A 14,811-nucleotide genomic window follows, 5' to 3' on the forward strand; every position below is an offset into this window, starting at 1 on the left:
CAATGTCTCTCTAAATGCTGGGAGGCAAATATCCTTACCACTGCATGTAGGACAAAAGAGGACTGTCACATTGTCAAATTTATGCTCATTGTGGCCACAAAATACCACAATAAGAGCATTCAAGTAATTTGTATTAATATTTTGTGGGAAAGACTATCACACAGACACATTCACTGATGGATGCGTTAGAGGCACTTTGGGGTTCTGTATCTTGGGTATAATACCATCAGAGTCAACGCACTACTCTGCTGACAACATTTTACAACATGGCCACTTACCGTGGTGATTTTTCATTGATGGTGTTGCTTCCCTGCAGGTCTGAGAGTGGCGTACGTGGACTCTTTCTAGTCACACCTGATCACGAATAGACATGTTGGCATCATGTGAAAGAACAGGCACGTACAGAACAAAAACAAAAACAAAAACACTTCACACAAAACCCTTCCAGAGAAAAAACACACTTCTGACACCGTGTGACACTCAAGTGTTACTGCAGTGATTGTTATGTGCCTTTTTTAAAATTGGAAATACTGCGGCTGAAGTAACATTTAACGCAGATTTGTGCGGTTAATAGCAAGGTTGTTAGTGCCGAATGATATGAGATGATACTGAAGCATTATTTAGTTTAGTCTGGCCTGTAGGTTTGCTTAATACCATGATTGGCAATTTAAAATACGTGATTATGAAACACTTTTTCCAACAATCAATTATCTACGAAAGCTAAAAATCTGAGCAAAATGGTATTCGAATGACTTTATATAAAAGATAGACGTAGCCACTGATGTCATGCCATGGTTAGAAAAGTCTTGAACTGAGCATTTTGTCTCCTGACATCTTTGTGTTTCGAAAGTGAGGGATAGATTTGACTGAGAGAAAAAAAGCCAATCAAATTGCAGTCCAAAAACAGGGGAGTCAAACATAAGGCCCAGTGGCCAAAATTGGCCTGACAAAGACTCTAATCTGGCCCACTGGAAGGCTTAGATAAGGAGGGCATAGATTTTGAAATAAAGACCTCCCCCACTGCCATTCCTACTACACCGAAGTAGTTAAATCATAGACAAACAATTAAATCACAGAAGATTTCTTGTTTTTTTCACTACATCTGTGAATTAATCAAAACACAGTTTTTTAATAATTGCAGCCCTGTGTGGATAATGAGCTACCACAACTTTTTCTGTAATTTTACACATTTGTCATAAGGAAAAACTGATTTTTACTGTCGTACATGTTTTTCTTATATTAAGACATCCCAAGGATTAAACGTTTAGTTCAATGCTACACTGATGGTGTTTCTACATTGGCTTTACTGTTCAGACCTAAAGGCTACATCTATATTTTATATACAATCTACAGCTGCTTTGTTACATCACTACAGTGCGATGGTGGGCTTTGGTAGTGATAAATTTGTAGTGACGTATATCATATACCAGCATTTGTTTTGAACCTACAGCCAATTAATCACAGTGCTGAAATCCTAAAACTCTAAAGTGTGTTAGCCTACTCATAAAGCACTCTTCGACAATGTACCGTTTTCACTTTCATCATTTTCACTCTCATCTGGAGCTGCAGGGTGGCACAAGACAACAACAAAAAAAGACAGAAAGACATTTGAGTGTCATGAAATGTTTGTAGAAGAAAAGTGACCCTTGTGAAAAGTGTGTGAGGTCGGCTGTATGTCCTGCACCACATGTAAAGCTGCCTGTGAGCCAGTTAGTGATACGAATGTACACATCTGTGTCCCCAGCTATGCCAGACACACCCCTTGGTCTTTGATCACCATCACCAGCTGATGTGGGGTTAGTGACAGTGGAAAACAGCTGATTTTAGACAATGGTTTGGTGGACAAGCATCTATATCCAGTGCCCAACAGACAATATTGTACATGACAGTGGAGCAATGTGCTATTGCTAAAAAAAAAAAAAGTGATGGAAACCTGGAGGTGTTGCTTCCATCACCAAAGTTTGCTGACAGAGCAAGATAAAAATACAGTTCTTTGCATGCCTTTTACTAGCACAGTGTAAGAATACAAGCGAAGAGCATGCAAGACAGGAACAAACACATGCAGGTGCATTAGAGAGAAAAAGGGGAGGCAGAGAGAGTAGAGACCAACAAGCATCTAGTCCTAAAATAAACATCCTAAATCAAATCACAATGCAGGAACTGTGCCTCTTTATGTTTGGATATTCTTATTTGTATCGTTTGGCTTTACTTTGCCTAGAAAAGTAGTCAATGTTGGTCGGTCCTCTCCCTATAGTTTCCCCTAGTCATGGTATCAGATGAAAGTAGGAGGAGTTATTGTATTGGCAGCCTTACTGTACTTCTCCTCTTTGCATCTCTGCAGGATCTCTAAGCTTCTCTGATGCACAGGGTGATGCAGAAAGCTAAAACTATCCGTACTTTTCAATACTGCACAGGGAGCAGCGTCATCATGCCCTTGGAGAAGCAAAACAAGAGAAAAAAAAAGGAGAGAAGACAGAAAAATACACAAGGAAAGAAAGAGAGAGAGAAATGACAGATTAGACAGCGAAGAAGAGGAGATCAAGAAATTCAGTCGTCTACTGGAGAGATACCTGTGCAAGAGAAGATGATTGACATTCAAAACTGACGTTGGCGGCAGCAGTAAGGAGACCTGTCTTTATATAGGCGTTTGCCCCCCAAAGGCATTTCTATACATCGTCTTCTAGTGGTTTATCCAGTGAACATATTCTATTATAAGATGGCAGTAGCATTCAAGTTTATGAATTAAAAAACAAAACCGTGTCCGTGTAGAGATGGTTTAGAAGACATGTACCAGATTCCTTTGGGTGACACAATATCTAGTTTAGCTAATAGTTTAGCTGAAAAGATTTCTAAGAGATATCTAAAGACAAGCGAAAGATATGTAACTTCTAAAAGAAAAATCTAGTCCACATAACATCTACGTTTCATGTGAAGGAAGGATGGAGAGGATGCAGAGCAAAAGTCCGATTCATACGCCGGCAGGACTGAAAGAACATCGGATTGCAACATCTACTGCATCTGAAGTACAGCTAGAGCAAATTCTAAGGGCAAAGAAGGCATTCACAGAGAGCCAAAGCTGAGAGAGAGACAGACAGAGCAAGAGCTACTGTCATTACACTGCAAAACTACTAGCACTTTGCACACACAGACTACAGAACAGTGACTGCATAGTGAATACAAAATCTGGCTGAGATTAACATAATGAACCAAGACGCACAGCAGGTTAGCATATAGTACAGTATGCAGTTACAACTTTTATCTAAACTGCGAGCTATGGAGCATTTACTAAAGTACAAATGAAACATGAGCAGGTGCCCTGACACTGTAAGACAGGTGCACAGATTTTTCTGATGACATTATGTTTTATAAGCTTTCTTGTGCTTTGCTAAGGTTCACCTCTCAGTCTGGGACATCTCTTCCCTTCACAGAGCATACTTTCTCTCACTGCTAGAGGTTAGTCTGCAGATAACTATAGGGTATGTCAACCATTAATGCATTGGTGTGGGTTCTTACCAGTGTGTTTCTTGTGCTTGTGTCTCTTTCCAGCCTGCCTGAAAGCCACCATGGCCCTGAAGTATGCGCGGAGCACTGCCCAGCGGAAAGTTGCCGACGGATCGATGCCGATAAGCCCGCAGATGAAGGCGTTCTTGCTGCTCTTTAGTAAAGCTACGATGTCCGGGCGCATGTGATCTGTGTTCTTCTCCCTGAAATCCTGTGTGTGTGTAAGATAAACATATAAACAACACTGTTCAGAAGTATTATGTAGCTTAGTGCTACAGCTCCTGCCTTAGCACTTACATTCTTGTTGCGAAGGTCACACATGTAAAGAAAAAAAAAAAATACTAAGTGCACAGACTGATTCTTAAGAGAGCGAAGATGGCACTGACCTTGACTCCGTACTTGACCTTGCCAGCGTAGTGTCGGATAATAAAGGCGGGCTCCATGACAGCAGGAAACTCGATGTAGCTGTTTCCTTCATGCTGTCGCTTGAACTTATCCAACAAAGTCTGGTTGGTGGCTTGAGGGAAACTGGGAAAAGGAACATGTGCTTTGAAGAAAAACGGGTTTTACATTTGTTTTTAATATCAAAACACCTCAAGAAAGGAAACTCGAGAATCACGCTCTTGATGAAGTTGATTCAAGACGCCATTTATGTCTTAATGCTGTAACATGAATCACACAGAAAATGTCCAACAGATTTCTGATGTTATCCACACAGAACATGATGAATTCAAGATATTATTTTTTTCACCACTCTCTGTGTAGTTGCTACAACTGTATTATATTATAGCAGAGCATAGCGGTGGAAACGTGGGAAGCCAATATCATCTGATCTGTAACCACTTTTGACATTTTAACCTCTCTCGCCACAGGTTGAAGATTATCCTTTTAGGCCGACTTCAGTTCATATATCTCTACAGTGCGTCAGTATCAAGAGCCAGCAATTTTGCAGAAAATCAACAGCTTACAGGAAGAGGAGCGAGGGGAAGAATGAGACACCAGGGGTTTTGGAACAGGGTGAAACCTGAGCTATGAAAACAGAGCAGCTAAAGAGTCACTGCTTTCCAGCTTTGCCTAACAGGAGGAATTTGATTTAATGTCCAAATGGAGAATAAAGGGAGTTAAAGAAGGAAATATTACTTGTAAAATAGTCACAGTAAAGCCATGTACCCGAAAACACCATATTTCATTGAGGTTTAGCAGGTATAGATTCTGGACAAATCCATCTTGCTTAACAATTTAGAAAAATCTGACAACATTTAAGTGTATTTGTCTGAAATGTGATAATGTTCTTATAAAGTGCAGCAGGAATCACACTCAGAATCTTGCACAATGTTTTCCCATTGAGCATAAAAGAAAAATTGTCCACTCATAAAGACAGGAGAGATGCAGTGATGTTAGCATTTGCTGTGAGTGGTCCTTCAGACAAACAAGAGTCTGTTAGGTACTCCAATTTATTTCTGTTCATCTCTAGTTTGCTGTTTGTGTGTCATATAGTAATTTCCCTACACAAAACAAGTTCCTCTGTCTGTGTCGATAGTTCTGCGTTCTGCCACAATACCAAAACTACAAGCTCGAAGATGGGATTGTGCATTTTTCACAGCTGTTTTATTTCATGCTAATATAAAACCTGTGCAGAGGACACTGTCCAGCTGCAGAAGCACTGCAGCTGGATCTCTGCAACAGTGCGGAAACACTTTATGCTCAGTGCCTCGCTGATTTTAGTATTTCAAGGACAAAACAAAGATCAACACGAGAAGGCGGGGGAGAAGGGTATCAAACACCACTAAGATCCCAAGCTGTAATGAAACCAGCGATTTTTCAGTTGCAGAATAACACCTGCCAATTTGAACTCGTCCCTAGCACCTGCTGAATTATCAGGTAGTTCACTACAGCAAAGCTAAACTGAATTTCTAAAGAAGTAAACCAGTCAAACTGGTAGAGAGACATAAATACTCACTTGCACTCTTCATCCAGTAGGTGGAACAGCGCTGTGGGCTTCTTACTGATCAGGTTGATGCAGCCTGTGTTGTCAATGTAGTCTATGTTTCGCCAGCTGATGCCCTCTGCCCTGTATTCCTCCTACAGGGTCACATTATGTACAAACAGAGAGCTCAGCATCAGCGACAACTTCAAGAAAAATTTACTTCACAGGACTGGAATCTGATGAACGTCTTCTTTAAGGCAATAAAGTAAATGTCAGCAGCTTGCTGTATTAAAATACTAAAGCATTTGGGTATAACATTAAAAATATATGTATTGGTGTTGTCCTTTAATGCATTGAAGCTGTTGAGAAACACAGACGCTTTGTTATAGTGGGTTTTCACTACATGTGACATTACAAACAGCATCACAAATGCTCATAAAATAAATTAATTAATAAAAATCATTAACAACATACAATCAAAAGCAGAGAACCAGTCCAAGGCTGATTAGGCTGTTTTAAATCTTACAGTCAGAGTGGCTGTATTGTTTGTATGCACGGTCGCCTGGCCTGCTGGTTTAATAATGAAAGAATCATTCGGAGTATTTATCAGTATTACTTCCTTATACATGTTATTTTCCTGTGTTCCTGGGAAAGATTTAACCAATAAAGACCTTAATCCAGCAGAAGTTTAATAAAAAAATCTCTTTCTCTTGTGTAATCTCTTGTTAGCCTAAAGTCATGAGGAGGAAAAATATGCAACTAATTACTGCTGTTTACTGTTAGTTCACAGGAAGAATATTTCAAAAAGGAAGCCAAACTTACTCGGAACAAAGTAAAGTAAACCTGAAACGCGAAAGTGTTGTTTTACGCTGCAGTTCAACTGAGCAAATGGCTGTACGGTTATTGCTTCTGGCCATACGCACAGAAAAATGTCATATGATTATTAGACACAGACAACGTCTAATCAGAAGCTTCTGACAGCAGAAACCATAACTGATTAAAATTTGACCGATCTCACATTCAAGGTCATCTTCTCAGGCATGTCCTAACAGCTACTTTTACTGCCCGGAAGCCCCTTTCTGACCACCTGCACTATGTACCCTCCATACTTTCAGTCGAAGATTTTTTGAGCCCAAAGGCGACATGTCATGTGACTGGGAGCATGCTCGCCATTTTTTCCAGAATCCACAAGATTGTTCACATTGTATCCGTCCCTTGTCATGAGACCGCCAGTGTGAGCTCTAGTGTAATGCATTGAAGCCTCTGAGGGTGAACATTCGAACTGATGTGGATTTGTGTCTGTGACAGTTTTCACTCATCACCTGGGCTGTGTGCCAGATTTGGCCCAATTCCCAAAAATCAAAATCAAGATGAAGTATCAGTCTCTTAAACTGGAAGATCCAGCAGCAAGTGCAAGGGGACATAAGTTGACTTCTACTGAGAGATCGAGAAGTAATACCTGTGTCGGGTGTTACTTTTCGATGCTTTAGAGGTGCATGAGAAGATGACCTTGAATGTGAGATTGTCTAAATTTAAAACAGGTTCATAGATTTTATTTCAGAACTTTTTGATTGCATCATATAAAATAAGTCAGTCAGAACTGTTACCAACCAAATAATGTGACAAATTCCATTTATCTCTTATAACAGCTGCTTTTGTTGAGTACAATACTAAAGTCAGGACTTTAATCTCTTAAGACTGCACACACTCAGGTGACAAAGTGTGTGTCTGTGTAATCCCGTATATTGCCACATACTCTGCTCTTAAATAAACACAGATGAGTTGACTCAACTCTTTGGTAATCGCTGAGTTTTAGTTTATGGGGGTGCTGTTTCTAACTTTGTCATATTGTCTGGAATAACGTAACTCCCACCACCCACGTGCCTTTAAGTCATCTTCCCATAAAAACTATGATTCACTTTTATTTTGTCTGTATCAGTAAAAACCCATAAAATGTATCCAGAAGATGCAGAATCAGCTTTTTTGTCGAGTTTCTACTGAGAACTGTCAGGCTGTCATACAGTTACTCTTTCATTATATTAACTCAATAACCACTACAAATAAAAAGTCATTCCTTTATACATTTGGTGTACAAGTTTCATCTTTACGAATAGAAACACACACAAAAAAAAGACCAAACAAAAACCAACCATTTAAATTCAAGTATTTTCTTGACAGATGTGTTTTCATTGAATGGAACAAAATGTGAAAACAAATAAAAAATATCCACTGACAGAGTTCTAAAAAGAGGGATATTAAGGACATATTTTGACCAGTGTATTGGGGATGACAGACTGGTATTTTCTCAATAACGGGGGAACACAAAAGAATGTGTGGTTAGGCCACAGGAATCCTCTAAAGGGTTCAACACCACTTTCATCATTTAGCTTAAAAGAACAAGCTCTGCTGCCCGTTTTATAATATCCAATGTAATAATGTTAAACAGCTCACATCATGTCAAATTCACATTTTCTCCTTTGTGGGTAAAGTCTTGCTGGTTATTCCATTTATTTGCCGTCACAGATGCCATGAATAAATATTTCAACTACAAGTACAGTTAGCGACTGATTGTTAGTGAGTGAGTAGATGACGAAGTGATTTCACAAAGGTGCAACAAGACAGGCATTGCTGACTTATTTAACCCCCATCTGCTCCAACAGAGTGACTCAGTGGTTGACAGATGCATGGAAATATACACTGGAACTGAGGGGGTGAAACACCAGTTACAGCAGGCATACTTCCGCTCTGGTTGAAGTATGCCTGCTCTTGGTGACCCTGCCATCCCGGCTGAATCACGTTAAGGGGTTTTCAGACCGCCCATGTTTTGTTCACTTTTACACACAATAATTTCACAGAGCTGTTAAAGAGCACGTGGGTGGTATAAGGGTCAATATATTGTAAAGTGGTACGTCAGGGCTGGCTTTTTATATGCTATGTTTCTGCCAAAATATATATAATACAGTCATTGCCACAGATATAATCTGGTATACCACCAAGTGCTGAAAAAAGTCAAGCTGAGCAACGGCAGCAATGTGCCAATCCATGTACAGACTGCGAGCTTTACCCAGCAGGAAGTGGCTGGACATTGGTTCTGTCATTTCAGCACTGCATAGTGTGGAGCCACATGGTATTACGTCACACAGCCTCTATGTTAGCAGGTATATTTAAATTCCATAAAGTCAGACTCATGCAGGGCTGGACTGAACATTTTCCCCATTTTCCAGGTCAAAAATGACACAAGGTAAAAGGACACTTTGAGGAACTAAAATGGACTAATTCTACCCTCCTCTGCACCTCAGGGAAATATATCTATGATGTGAACACTGCCAAACTGATAACATTTTCCCCATTCACTCTGTTGGATTTTATTACCCCTTCTTCTTAATTTGTAAAAAGCGGCATCTTCAAACCCAAATAAGATATTAAATTGTTCCAGTTCTTACATTTCTTTAGGAAACGGAAAAAAAGGGGGAACGGATGGCATCAAAACAATAAAGGAAATCCAGAAGGACAGCCAGAGAAATATCCAAGCAACACCAAAAAAAAAAAACCCTACATAAGCTATTTAACCACAAAATACTACTTTTCCAGAATGCAACACAAACACGAGGTTGAAGCTCTCAGGCTGGAATTAACAGCAACTGATTTTCCTTGAGATTTGAGGGTTCATGCAGTAACCAGTAGCACAGGAAGCACTGTGGGATTATGAGGAATAACAAACACTGAACGCTGTCTCAGGGTCTTATTAAAAAGAAGTCACATATTATAAGACGGTGATGTTAAGCATGCCTAAAAAAATATGAACTTCTCAAACACACCAAAGAGGCTGACCCTGGACTTATTACTGAAATATTCAGCCTGCTCTCATGGGGCTCTCGAAACTGATGCTGGGAGTAATGTTGCAAGCAGGCTACGTGAAATCACGCACACTTGGTGACATGTTGTTCCTTTAAAAATCTTTCAAACATTTGCTTTTGGGTCACCGAATAAGCCATCAGCAAACAACCAACCATTTAATCTAACCTAATATCTGAAGTGTCTGAAGCCCCCCTTTACACGTTTTTTTAGACAACAGCAGGATGACTGCTAAAACAATTATGACACAGAGGTGGTTTGTGAATAACTGCCTTTGCGCAAAACAGTAATGACTAGATACAAAGACCTTCATGTGGTGTATTTCATGGTTTTCGAGCAGCCCCAGCCTCTCAAAACATGTCAGGGCAGGCAGCTGATCATGTCAATCTCAGGGTAAACACACTATTTAACTTACAGGTAAACCTTACAGATCTCAACTTTAAAAAGCCCTTTGAAGTTAATCAGCTCACTTAAGAAAACATACATCCTCACTTGTGGTGGTCACAGGGTCGGGTTACGTTCGTCTTTCTTAGCCCTGTTGGACTAAGTGTTGAAGAACGTCTTGTGGTGTATGCGCACTTCCTTGTAAATGGCCACAATCAGAACTTAGTTGGACAGATATAAGAAAACGTACACAGCAGCTTAAAAGTTTAAGGATAGGGAAACATGCATGTCCTGCTTTGGTGTAACAAAAGACTCACCTGTTCAAGTTTGAAGATGTGCTGATTAAAGTAATGCTGGAGACGTTCGTTGGCAAAGTTGATGCAGAACTGTTCGAAGCTGTTGTTCTCGTAGTCTTCGAAACCGAATATGTCAAGGACTCCAATGGACAAGATCTGAAAGACACCAGCAGAAACAAATAAATGAAAAATTAAAACTGAATCTGTAATAAGAGTCATTACTGTTTTGAAAGACTAAGATCCCTACACTCATGCGTTTTTAATATTCTGTGTCATCTTACCTTGGTGGTTTCCATCAGGTCTTTGATGTTGAGCAGAGCGTGGTTGATCCTGAAGACAATCCAGTCAAACAGAGCACTGTACAGAGACTTCGCCATAGAGTCTCTCACTGTACCAGCCTAAAGGCAAACATACAGTATCACTGTCAGCTGTAAGATCTCAGTCAACACCATTAAGAAGGGGAAAGCAGGAGCAGTTTCTATGTGCACGCACTCCTTAAAAAGAGATGCCAGTCAAGTTTTATTAAAAGTGAAGAAGAGGTGGTTTTTACTGGTAATTTGCATTAACTGTACTCATTTGATCCAAGTTGTTGGAGACCACGTTTCGTATTTGTTCTCATGCAGTTTTGCCTGTTCTGTCTTCACAGCCATTACAGTATTCCTCAGTATTTCCCCCCAAACTCAGTGTGCCACACATCTGTTTTACACATTAGAGTTTGGCCTTGAATACCTTCCCTCTTAACACTGCACTTATTGTACAGGCCCAGGAGAATAAAACGAAAGGAGGTCTTTAAATACAGAAAATAAAGCTGATTTGTAATGGTTAAAATGTAAAATGGCCCGGTATGAACTGTGTTACCCGAATGTGAATCAGCATGTGGAGATGTGGTTGTATTTCTACTTTAAAAATCAACCACTTATACTTTGACCTGAGCGTAAATCACATTCCTGCAGTCCTATCACACACACTTTTATTCTGAATTTTTGATGGAAAATATAAAACTGGATATCCTAAGATGGAAAAAGCAGATACCAAGGAGAGAAGAGACAGTGCTCCTATCCAAACACGTCTGACATCTCAACCAAAACATGTTGGTAGACTGCGCTGTGCAACAGCAGGGCGTCGCTGAGTCATTATGAATGTCATTAGAGAGGATTACACTCATCAGTTGCACTCTGATCTGTCAACTTGTGATAGATGGAGGTGCAGAAGTTCAGCTTTAAACTCAAGGCCCAACAGAAATATCAGCTGTTATAAGCTAAGCATGGACTCGATATATTTTTGACCTCACTGCTGGCAATATCAACATGATATTCAGGCAACATGAAATGAAATATTTGGATGATAAACTAGTAATATTTTTATGTCACAGTTCCAATCACAATACTGGGGATTTAAAAGCTTGGATTGACTGACAAACAACAGAGTGATCAATTTTGTGTCTTCTTTCATAAAAGACAGGATTTTTTGTGCAAAAGCTTCCTTGTCAAATTATGAAGAAAAGCTTTTTAATTCCTGTATCCGCTGGAAAGATTTGACCTCACTGCAGCAAAGAAGAGCCGCAGACTTCACAAAGAAAACAACCCACTGAGTGGCTACCCCAACGCAAGAATCCCGGGTTTCTAAACAGTTAAGCAGGATATTTTTAACATCCTCAGACAAAATATGTCTTCTATGTGTCAGGAGAGCCTATCGGGATCCTTGTACATACTTGTACGTACTATAGTCTAATAACCCAGAAGCTTTTCATCATTTAGAGGAAGCAGGGTTTAAAACATTCACTTGTCTCATAAATCTGACCAAATGGAGAAAACTCAGTACAGAAACACTCAGACTTCTTTGAGGTTTTCAACTGTCTGACTTCAGTTAACAGGCAATGGGATTGTTGAGACTGTTAGAGCAATATTTACTCAAAGACCACCCAGTGTGCTACCACAACAATCACTGTTTGTTCATATAAAATGACTCCTAAATATCCAGCGGGCCATTATGAGGTTGTTGCTGTTTTGGTGGGAATGTACAGCACAACACAGCACAGCACCGTCTTTTTGGAAAGTCTGTGGTAAAATACTGCTGAGACTGAAAATCTTTGCTGTAAAAAACAAAACAAAAAATTATTTAACTCAAGTCACAGCCTGTGTGTGCAAGATCTGACATCAGCAAAGTATGAAATCGTGATCATTTTTAAAGTCTATGTGCATTACAGCATATGTAAAAAAAATAAAAATAAAATAAAATAAAAATGTATCTGGGGCTCTTTACACTCTGTATTCGTGTTGCTCCCTCGTCTCTTTCAGATGGCTCTCATCTGCAGACCATGATGTGTTTGTTTTCAGAGAGGAGGTCCCATGAAAACTCTAGAGGGACTTGAAATGCTTTCCCTTCCCTCTAAACAGACTGAAGGACTTTGTGCATGTGGGTTTGTGTAAGTGCACACTGCTGTGACTCAGAGCCCTCACTTGACGCCACTAAACGAAGAAGCTGCGGAGAATCAAGAGTGAGCAGGAGGAGATCCGGTACTGGTGCGTGCTTTTCTGTAAACACAGCCAGGTCACACTGAAGAGCCACGACTGCAGTGCCATTGTGTTCAGGCCGGATATGAAAACACTCACAAAAAAACAAAAAAACAAAAAAAAACCTACTTATACCTATGCGCCTTCAAGTCTGGCATTATACCAAGTACCTTGGTACGAGTGCCAGAAAAAGCCAATCAAAAAACACTGTAAATATTAATTGCCTACTAATTCACAACACATCAGTCATGAGCCTGTGTTTACTTTCGCTCTGTGCTTCACACAAAGAGAATTTCAGACATGCAGCAACTGATCTCTATGATCGCTTGAAAAATGACCAAAAGTTCCATTCTGTTCCTGTCTCCGACTTCCTGCTCTCTACTATTTGACGTGGCTTCCGTTAAAAATAGACTCTGTGCATATTTTTAGTAAGGCTCAGAGCCGCTGAAATGCGGTGGTGGAATCACAAGAATTGTCTTGAGTGGCCGCAATCAACTCTGGAATGCAACGCGGCTGCCCACTGCGTGATTCGGGCCTTAATTTGCCATCAGCATTAGCCCACCTACCTAAAGCAAGACAGCTCCCACATCTGGACACGTTCAAAAGAGCCCATATCACGAAGACAAAGGAACAGGCAGAAATCTGTGATGTGCAACAACCAAACGGGCTTCAAGTTGGCAGAAACATCTGCATTCCTGCTGCTCAGAGTAGGTAAATGTTATTGTGGATGACTTATCAAGATTTTTTCGCACATTTTGATTTGCAGCTTTATTTATTTGCTGTTTAAGAAGCTGCAAAGCAGCTCCAGTCTCACCTCAGCCAGCTTGTAGGGAACGATCAGCTTCTCTCCCACAGTAACCGTCTTCCGCGTTGTCAGGGCTTCAAACAGCATCTCTTCTTTGACCTAGAGATGATGGTGAGACACGAGCGTTCACTCATTTAAAAGAAAGCTGAAACCCTTTTTAAGCTGCCCTTCACACCTGATGATGTTTAAAGTAACCGAAACTGTGCTTTTGTGTGTGTCTGTTGTGTGTCTATGTGTATTAATATCTTTGTGGGAACCAAAAATTGGAAGTTTACTATACTTGTGGGGACCAACAACCCTTATGGGGCCCAAAATCCCAGTCCCTACAAGTTTGAAGGCATTTTTCAGACTCAAAATGTGGTTTTAGTATCAGGGTTACAATTAGGTTATGGTTAGGTTTAGGGTCAGGCATTCAGTTTTGATGGTTAGGGTTAGGGTAAGCAGATAGGGAAAGCAGTATATCAATGATATATGTCCCCACAAAGAAATGAATACACGGTTGTGTGTGTCTTTATCCTGGCTTGAACAAATAGGAAGTGTATTTAGCAGTTTAAAATCATCCGCCTTTCACAATCTAGACATGCAGTATGTAGAAATATATTTAGTACTGCCATCTACCTGCAGCAGTTCTGACACAACAGGCAGCACCTCTGGGTTAACAATGTCTATCGAGTCGTCCCTGTAAGTTTTCTTCTTGTAGCGGATGTTACCCAGGTGAAGGATGGCCGACAGCAGAGAGAAGATCCTAAACAACAGTTAGAGAGCATTCATGGGACGCTGCAGTGGAAGTATATCATCTCAATCAGTGGAATCCATTGATTTTATTATTAAAAGTTGGACTGAAATAATTACTTTACAGTACTGGTAGTGATGGTGGGAGCTGTGGTGGCCTGCAAAGCCATCGTTTATAGTATAAAACAAAAGTAGGGGCAAGTGCAGTCAGATGAAACACTGCTGGACTGGACTGTATAAATAGGCGATACCATAGGTAAATAATGGTTTGTGTCTGTCACTCACTGCTTGCGTGTGGCAGGAAGAAAGCCCACCATCTCCATGGCCAGCTGAAGCCTCTCAAAGTCATGCTTCAAGTCCTCTCCTTCTACATTGAAGCAGTCCTGCAGAAAAAAAAGAAAAAGGTTTCCGGGTGTTATCAGTCCTGCGGAGGCTGTTACGACACAGTGACCGGGAAGCCAAAAGGGCTAATGACAAGCTACTCTGAGGTTTAGAAGGACTGCTGAGATATGCGGTGCCTTAATGTTTTCAAGGTTTACAGACTGTCTAGCAAATACACTTAAAAAAGTTTTTTTTTAAATTTACATTGTACTTAAAATAAATTTAAAACAAAAAACAGAAAAATTGCCTGAAGCAGACAAATTGACTGACTCATACTGAAATAAGCTATCATTAAGAAGCTTGGGGTCAAAGAAATCTGCAAAACTTGAGCCTAATGTGCAGAACATCTAGTGAACAGTGGCGTATGCAGGTTCTGCTCATGTAGTGGAAAATCTGCTTTGGCACTCCACTTTAAAC

At 40.2% G+C, this 14,811-nt stretch overlaps 1 protein-coding gene across 9 annotated transcripts in view; it reads right to left on the bottom strand.

The window, feature by feature from the left end:
- myo9aa (myosin IXAa) overlaps nucleotides 1-14,811 on the bottom strand; it is a 96,493-nt gene that overhangs the window by 24,580 nt on the left and 57,102 nt on the right. For 6 of the 9 annotated variants that reach the window (XM_025902398.1, XM_025902465.1, XM_025902352.1 and 3 more), the window contains 11 exons: nucleotides 14,299-14,396; nucleotides 13,900-14,026; nucleotides 13,291-13,380; nucleotides 10,245-10,361; nucleotides 9,985-10,119; nucleotides 5,462-5,583; nucleotides 3,888-4,029; nucleotides 3,514-3,712; nucleotides 2,314-2,433; nucleotides 1,528-1,563; nucleotides 279-354 (listed from right to left, as the gene is read on the bottom strand). In XM_025902398.1, coding sequence (XP_025758183.1) covers nucleotides 279-354; nucleotides 1,528-1,563; nucleotides 2,314-2,433; nucleotides 3,514-3,712; nucleotides 3,888-4,029; nucleotides 5,462-5,583; nucleotides 9,985-10,119; nucleotides 10,245-10,361; nucleotides 13,291-13,380; nucleotides 13,900-14,026; nucleotides 14,299-14,396 — 1,262 coding nt within the window. The remainder of the gene's footprint in view (nucleotides 1-278; nucleotides 355-1,527; nucleotides 1,564-2,313; nucleotides 2,434-3,513; nucleotides 3,713-3,887; nucleotides 4,030-5,461; nucleotides 5,584-9,984; nucleotides 10,120-10,244; nucleotides 10,362-13,290; nucleotides 13,381-13,899; nucleotides 14,027-14,298; nucleotides 14,397-14,811) is intronic. The other 3 variants (XM_019354255.2, XM_019354376.2, XM_019354396.2) reach the window with 2 other exon arrangements.

Source organism: Oreochromis niloticus, linkage group LG1 (genome assembly GCF_001858045.2).
Source record: "Oreochromis niloticus isolate F11D_XX linkage group LG1, O_niloticus_UMD_NMBU, whole genome shotgun sequence".
NCBI classification, from domain to species: Eukaryota; Metazoa; Chordata; class Actinopteri; order Cichliformes; family Cichlidae; genus Oreochromis; species Oreochromis niloticus.